General features: G+C 39.1%; 1 protein-coding gene across 1 annotated transcript; it reads right to left on the minus strand.

Annotated features, from left to right (window-relative positions):
- Positions 1–4185: 4185 nt before the first annotated feature.
- Positions 4186–7598, minus strand: LOC104600132 (uncharacterized). Its single transcript, XM_010262975.3, has 3 exons — positions 7140–7598; positions 5385–6136; positions 4186–5127 (listed from the first exon to the last, which is right to left on the minus strand). The coding sequence occupies exons 1-3, from the start codon at positions 7452–7454 to the stop codon at positions 4605–4607; spliced, it is 1590 nt and encodes a 529-aa protein (XP_010261277.1). The 5' UTR covers positions 7455–7598; the 3' UTR covers positions 4186–4604.
- Positions 7599–8541: the final 943 nt, after the last annotated feature.

An 8541-nucleotide genomic window follows, 5' to 3' on the forward strand; every position in this document is an offset into this window, starting at 1 on the left:
GTTCAATGATTTGTCTTCTCCCTCTCTCTCTTTCTCTCCCTGCGGTTGACGGGGAAGTTACGCAGAGTTCGAGACATAAATCCGTATACTCAGTGATTCAGTCCTGCTTCAGACCCAGACCCACCCAGAAACCAGGGTCCTTTAAGTTTCAACGAGAAAAAAACAACCGAAAATCCTCCTGTTACAAACGGATTTCCTTCCTGATTCCAACTATAGCAACAACAGCAGAACAATGAGTGTTGCTTTTCCGAAGTTCAATCTCTTTCCGATTTTTGATTAATTTCTGATCTTCTCATCTGTTGATCACTGAAAATTTTGTATCGATCCCATGAGTTCAGCATGTTCTGATTCTCTCTGCAGTTCGAATTCTTCTATCTTTGATTCTGTTGTTCGAAATTTGTGATTTCTTTTTTGTTTTTTAATATCTAGGGTTATTCTCTGAAGAGGTTTTGAATGCTTTATTGCTGGAAGAATCGGTTTTAAATAGAATTTTGAAAATTTCGATTTGTCTCCCTCTAGAAAGAGTATTGAACATTGAGTTAACATCGATGGAATTGTTTATTTAGAGAGGGAAAGAGAGTGAGAGTTATGGCTTCTTCTCATAGCAATATTCACTCCGAATCAGAAAAAAATGAGTAGATAATTACTGAGTTTTTTACAAAGAGCTTACACATAATACTAGAGTCCAGGTCTCCATGTGTTTCATCGCGGAACTACAGTGGAGAGCAGACTCTCTGGTCTCTATCATTGTCCTCGTCTTCGTCTTTGAGTGTCAAGCCTAGAGATAAATGGTTCAACTTAGCACTCGGGTCTGTCCATCTGCTTTAAAGAACATTGACCTCTGGTGTCAGAGCAATCAGGAATGAGTCCTTGTTGCCGGAGAAGAGGAGAGAAAGCAACGGTCATACCTGTCATCGTCTCCTTGTTACCGCCGATAGAGGAAGGGTTCGGTAGAAGGAGCTCTGGTGTCGTGACTGGTTCGTGTCCGATTAAACCGATCAGACCACGTTAACGCTCAAACAGACGTTAAGTGGACATGTTCGACGTGTCCTTCTCCTATTTGCGGGTTCACGCATGGAACGCGGACCCGAGATTAGCCGCTTCTTCTTCTAGGTCACATACGGGAAAAGTGGCAACAAATCAGGTGCATTTTATCAAAAGTTACAGGGTTTTGATTGGTCAATTCAGTTACATGCATTTAAAGAATGAGGCTGATCAACTTGATATGGATTAGACCAATGTTTTAAAAATCAATTTGGAATTGAAACCGTAGTGATCACCGATTCTAAATTGAAAGGTCAAGAATTCAACCGCATAAGTCAGCGAATCACTGGCCAAGTCATCAGTTTTTGGCCAAAAAAACCGGTTCAAGAGTAAAATGGAATCGATTGCCTTGGTAGTTTTCGGGTCAAAACAATGACGATTTAAAAACCATGAATTAGACCACCCGTGAAATAAAGGGTGTATCCGCCATCAATAGTGGAATCATCTTAGACCTTGCTTCTGAGATTGGGAAAATGCTCCAAAGGAATAATTAAGACTAGTGAGCCTCCTACTTGGGCTCCTTTAAAGTCAAGGTTGATGGTGGTTTTCTGAATGCATCTTTAACCTCTGTTTTTCTTATTAGAGATAGCAGTGGTATTTGCTGGGGTGCAAGTTGTGGATCAGTGCAAGTCTCTTCACCTTTAGTTGCTGAAGCCAAGGCCTTGCGGTCAATTGGGTTTATATGTTGTCTTTGGAAAGAGTGATTTTTTTAATCTGATAATTTGAATCTTTATTAACAGTCTAATTGGAGATGAAGACTTGTTTAAAGGAAACCATGTTTCTATTAAAAGGTTAAATACAGATTCTGTTTTTGAGTTTAAACTAGTGAATAAGTACGGGGAATCAGTAATGTTAAATTTATATTATGGAATCAATAATGTTAAATTTATATTTATTAATATTTTAAATAATTATTAAAATTTTAATAAATATTTATTTCAAAAAATAGTTTTTCAATAGTTATTAACTGAAATTGATAGAATATAGGCAGAAGTGGTTGTGGATAACCACTTTTGCATTTTCTGCATTTTTTATGAATGGATCGAAAATGGTGGTAGTGGGTTGTGGAATTTAGCATCAGCTTCTCAGAAAATGTCACATGTCTACCTTTCCAGAAAAATGAGAAGTCCATCTGTCTGAATGGTGGGAGGCTATAGTCTTGTAGTGGGCTATGGACTTTAGCAGGAATTTCTCAAAAATTGCCACATGTCCAGCTTTCTAAAAAATGAGAAAGCCACTTCTCAGAAAATGCCATATATCTAAATTTGAAAAAGCTTATATATATAAGTGGGCTTGTCCAGAAGAGAGCTGTTTGTAGATGCTCCTCCTAGATTCCTGTCTGATGGTGCAAGTTTTTCTTCTAGTCTTGTGAACAATTTGTTGTTGTAGGTGGCTTGTGTTGGTTTCACTTTTCTCATGTTACTTTTTTTTTTTTTGGGGGGGGGGGGGGGCAGTGGTGGTTTAGGTTGTTGTTTCTGTTTTTGTGTGTTTTAATAAATTTTCTTTTTACCAAAAAGTAGAAAGCCACTCCCTTTTCTCAAGCATGCCCGCAAAATTCAAGCCAAAGAAACTACAAGAACACAGAATGTTTAAAGTGAAAAACCTCTTTAATGTGAAGGGGAAAAAAATTACGGGAAACTAGCCTAGAAAATTTCCATTGTAATGACAATGGAAATACAAACAACTCTATAGGAGTTTGGGTACAGTCCAAACTCCTCACCAACAGGTTGGAATACAATTACCAAAGAAATAAAATGGTTCTCACCTCAAGAGTCAAGAGGAAGAATAAACTCTTGGAAACAATCTCTGGAGATGCTTGATGGCAGATAGCCAGATCCCAGATATGTACTGTACGAGCCTTCACAATGAACTCCTCTCTCCAAGAAAACCCTTGTGTTTTTGGCAAAATTCTCCAATAGAATGCCAAAGTCTCTTATAGGAATCCATATTCTTTTCTGATTTGAAACAACAAGAGCAATTAGAGATGAGTGAAATTACTCTCTTGCCCTTCCACTTAAGTTAGGTGGGCTTCTTTTCTCACGAGTCTAGACCCATGGTACACCCAACACCCAAGTGATTGCAATTGAGAGACCAAATCTGCTATCCACACAGCTTCCAACATGACCCACAGCTGCACATCTCAAACATATTTTGTACTTGTATGTTATCATTGATGGGGTCATGCTTGAAATGTGTGACTATAGATCATGTTGTACGCTGTCAGGTATTTGCCTTGTGTTGCCACGGCCCATGAGAAGGACGGTTATTCTTGTTAACGGTTTTTGCAAAGGTGGCCTGCTTTGACCATGAACAATAGAATGATAGATATTGATTTCTGGAAAGAGTTGTGCTCTCCCTACCATATTTTCAAAAAGAAACTATTTGCACAGCACCTTCCATTTTCCTTCGCACACACATACAAATGCATGGGAGTGCAAATCATCAGAAAAAGTGTATATTCTGATTTACATTTTCTTTGGGCTTTACCTTACTCCTGCTTTAGGTTTTATTTTACTTTCATTTACATTGCAACAAACAAAACAAAGTGAAATTTGAATTCCCACACTTAAACACCAACTCATTTGCATTCCCATATTTATACACCAACGCAAATGAAATTGCATTGTAAACAAAATAGGCCTGTGAATATTAATAACCGATGCTAATTACCATTAAGTCACAATCCGAACAAAAACAATGGAAAAGAAAAGAGAGGTTTAACCAATGGAAAAAGCCTCTAGCCTTCAAGACTACCATTTTGGTCAAATCCCTTGTAGCGAAGCTTTATAATATGTGCTTCAGGACCTGTGCTTCTGTTGTAGCAATCTCGAGACCAAATGACTGGTGCTTATTTATATCATGTTTTATGTCCAGTATTTGAACGAGGTATACGCATAAATCTACTTATCATCGCATATACTGCATAAAGACCGTGAAGAATGACTCGGTGCTTTCAGCAGATGCCTCACAACTTCAAGGGTCTTCAAGTCTGTCTGACTACTTATTGAGTTGTATATATATATGAAATTAACACATGCTTCAAATCAACCCAGGAATAGGAAGCAGAAACTTAACGAAGCAACAGTCTGAGACCATACATCGATCCCAAGACAACATTAAGATGAGTATGAAAACAAGGGATTTCATCACAAAACGCTATTACATTTTTTTTCTTTGATATCTTCTGAAGGGCTACACAATGGGGGGTAGCCCATCCCCAAATCCAGGTGCAGGTGGGATTCGATCCCAAGTCTCCACTATGACCAGCAGAGACCTTACCAACCAGCTGGTCTGCACCTTGCAATGCAATTACATTTTCATAATAAAAAAGACCTGCTCTAAATACTTAAAATGCTGAAGCTTTAACTTTATGTTTTGAACATGGGTGGATAGAAATGGTAAAATGTTTAACTGTGTTTTGACCTAATTTTTTACATAAAATTTTGTGAAGCCTATACTGGTTTTCTGAAAAACTGGTTCACTGGTTGGAGAAGATTTCTCTATATTTGAGTGAAAGTCATTTACTTAGCCATACAGAGAGATTCTGATTTTCAATATCATTATTCTCCTAAATTCGAGAATGTCAGTTGACGGTAAAGCAGGGTCTTCTCATCACCTTCATCAAAATCAATACCATCTTCTCCATAATCCATTTCAATCACACTTTTTTCCTTTCCATACAGCTTATCAGATTCTGAGAAGTGAACTTGAGTGTGTTCTACTGCAGGAGGATTATTGGACTCTATCAGTTGCATCTCTGATTCTATTAACCCATGCATTCGTGCTCTCTCCCTGTCTCTTGGATAGGTGCAATAGAGAAAGGAGTAAATCAGGCAACATAGTGTCATTGGAATACCTATTGCTGTGTAAAGCGCTTTGGCTAGAGATGCAGCATTCTCTCTATCTGTTTCAATCTCAACAGATTCACTGGATCCCTTAGGAACAGGTTTGTAACCATAAACATGCTGAGACAGTAATCCAACTACAGGTGGCGCAAATGACGATAATATGGACTCAAAAGATCGATCCAAAGCATAGATGCTTGTTCTTGACTTCTCAGGGACTATCTCTGCAAATATTGGACTGCAAAAACCATATATATCAACAAATTAAAGATCCATTGTGTTTTATTTTGTTGTTTCACAAGAATCAGGAAAATATTTTTGGGCACTTGCACATGTTTTTTTTTTATATGACAAGGAGAGCTCACTGATGTCTCCTTGTATGAAACTCAGCTGGATAGTCCTAATCAATCATCTTTTTTATTTGCCTATAAACCAAGCAGTTGTTACCAAAAGAAAGTAAAAGGTGGAAAACAGAGAAGGGAAACAAACACTTACTTGTTTGTAGCAGGACCATTCCATGATATGCATAAACCCATGATGAATAACACCAAACCATGCATGAAAGCTGTGGAGGGATCATCGGGTAAAGCCAACATCAGAACTGCTGCTAGTGGGATAGCTGAACCTGAGCTTATTTGTGACAGAATTATCCTTCCAGAGTTGGGGCGACGCTTTGCAAGGACATCCCCCATCTTTCCTCCAAATAGTCCCCCAAGAGAACCAGCAACCACAAACATGCTCATGAGAAATGCTGTTTGTTTGTGGGAGAAGCCAATAAGCTCTAACCACATTGGTGCAAATGACAAGGCTGACCAAGGGAATGAGCCAGTAATACCCTGAGCTACAATTATCTGGAATGATGGGATTTTAATTACTGACTTGGCTTCCTGAACCAGGTCCTTCATTTCTGACCATAGAGATTTATCTGGACTTGGACTGCTAGGTTTACTGCCCTCATCTGAAAAGCGTGGATCATTGGCAAAGAGACGGATCAAAAGACCTACAATGACACTCACTATTGCAACTAGATGGAAGGAAATTCTCCAACCAGGGATCCCCATGAATGATGTTGAAGCTATCAGAACAGAACAGAGGCCACCGAGTATTGATCCCAGATTCCCTGTTAGCTGAAGCCACCCAAAAGCCATACCACGGTTGGTGTCATCAGTCGAGTCAGCAACAAGAGACTGAATGGCAGGTGTAACTATGGCAAGCCCAATTCCATTCAAAGCTCTTGAGACAGCCACCTGAACATGAAAGTATGAGATAAATACAACTAGAATAGAACAACAATGAAAAATTAATTGTGTTTTTTTTTTCCATTTTTTCTATCACCTTAATGGGTTTGGTTCTAATAGAAAGTTTGAAACTTTGTATTTGTAACTCCACTTCGTCAGACAAGATAATTTGTTCTGTGTGGAGCACAACGCTCTAAATTTTTGAGTTTTAAGTTCTGCCCATTTATTCTCTTTCCACAGACTGTTTTTCCATTGATATATACATTGGTATATACTGGACCATTCTGATTTGAATTAATAAATCCATTCATCTGTTCACTTTCCCAAATTGGTATACAAACAATATTGTCCTTCCAGTTTTCTGAATTTAATTTAACAATCTGTTTAAGGCAAATGGCTCACAAAACGTTTGCAGCCATAAACAAATGATGAATCTGATAATGCATCCAGTATGAACATCCGGTTTTGCTCTTTCACTTTTGGGAATGGCATAAAAGACCCAGAAGATTCTTGATTCCAACACCATCTTGCAACTGGATGCAAGTGGCAATTGCAAATTGACCTTCTAAAGTTGTAATAGGGATAGAAAACCATTTTGGAGGGGCTAGTTCTAAAACTAGAGATCAGTTCTCAGACTCTAAGAAGTTCTTTAATAGGATTGATAGGTCGGTTAATCCAAAATTTTTTCGTATATGAATGCTTTTACAGGACCTCCCGCCGTTAACCATTAAAATGGAATAGTACCCAGTGAGTCAAACCAGGTCAAGAACGAACTACCAGCTCATCCATCTTAACTAAAATTGGCTAACAGCATCGGATCTGCTTCTCTCATACCGACATTAACTAATAATATAAAGAGAAAACAAAGAACAAGAAAAGAAAACCGACTACCAAACTGGATTGATAGAGTAAGCGCAGAAAAGGAACACAGAGGTAATCAATTTTGGATTTATCAGGAATTACAAATCCAGGAAAAAAAAAAAAACAGTCGAGAGACAGGGAAGAAGGGGACCTGAAAGAAAGTGGAGGAGATGGCGACGAGGAAGGTGGCAGCGGCCCAGAGGAAGGCGCCGAGGGCGATGACGTGGGCGCGGTTGTGACGAACGGCGAGGTAGGCAGCGAGGGGATAACAGGATGACTGGACGATGGATCGAAAGAGGGTGAGAGAACCCAGACCAGTTGGGTCGGTATTGAGTGCCGCCCCGACCTCCTTGTACACCCCTGGTAGCAGCGACTCGTCTGCTCTCTCCATTATTCCCGCCAGGTTCACCAGTATCAAAGTTAACTTTTCCGATTTCATCTTTCTCGTCTTCTCCATCACTTCCATCTCAAGCTCAAGCACTCTGTCTCTGTCTCCGTCTATGCGTGGCTCTGCTCTTGCGGCCGAACTAATATCAGCCCTGTCAGAGAGAGAGAGAGATGGGAGACTGAGGATCTGTGTTCTTGGCTGTTGGCTTAGGACCTTGGGTATGATGACGGTTGACTAAGCTTTGAGAAGATAAATATGTGTGGACTTTGAACTTCGCCTGCAGAAGTTGCACCATCACGACTCACGATGATGACCCGTGATAAACAATGGGTCCCATCTTCACACCTAGATTGTAAGAACGAGACACGTGTAATCAGAGAATATACATGATATGCTCAACGCTCCAACGCTTCTTCCTGGAAAAGACATGGGCATTTTTCCCCTTCCATGTGGACCATGTCTAGTTTACGCTCCGTCCGCTGTCTATATATTTTTTATTCCTTTTTTGTGGAGGAGAGATCTCAATGGAGTTTATTTCGTCCAATCAAAACCTTTGCAAAGCTTTCGGAATGTGTTGTCAAATATTAAGGCAGACGGAGACGATCGATCAATCTCTCTCTCTCTCTGCCAATTTTGATTCACTTCATGAACTCAGAACATAAGATGTTTTTGTGACATGGATGGACCAGGTTTTGGGCCGTTCACAAAATAAAGTCCATAAAATATTTGATATGGTGCTGTGTTTACAATATATAATATAATTTATGTAATAAAGAATATATTGTGGGCTGGGCAAAGGCTGATTTGGAAATAATCACCCTTAATCCAATCCACTCCGCCACTCCGCTCTTTGGGACCATCGTTGAATAATGGTACTTTATTTTTCATAATATGAATTCATCCATCATCATAAAATTTGTAATGTGGTTTAAAATGGAATTTCAGTGTAATCAGGATATCATTTTCATTTAGGAGGAATAGACCATTGCTGAATCCTATTCGTCTGATGTATTTCAATTTCAACTCTGATTATTTTGATTCTAATTCCAAACCAAATAGATTCTTAGTAGGCAAAAACCTTTTAGCATCAAGCTCATGATGAACATAACATGGGAGTTTCGAGTTTGAGAAGTTATATGTTATTGAAAAAATGGTGGCAGGTGAT

The sequence above is a fragment of the Nelumbo nucifera genome, chromosome 5 (assembly GCF_055504915.1).
Source record: "Nelumbo nucifera cultivar China Antique chromosome 5, China Antique-T2T, whole genome shotgun sequence".
Classification (NCBI taxonomy): domain Eukaryota; kingdom Viridiplantae; phylum Streptophyta; class Magnoliopsida; order Proteales; family Nelumbonaceae; genus Nelumbo; species Nelumbo nucifera.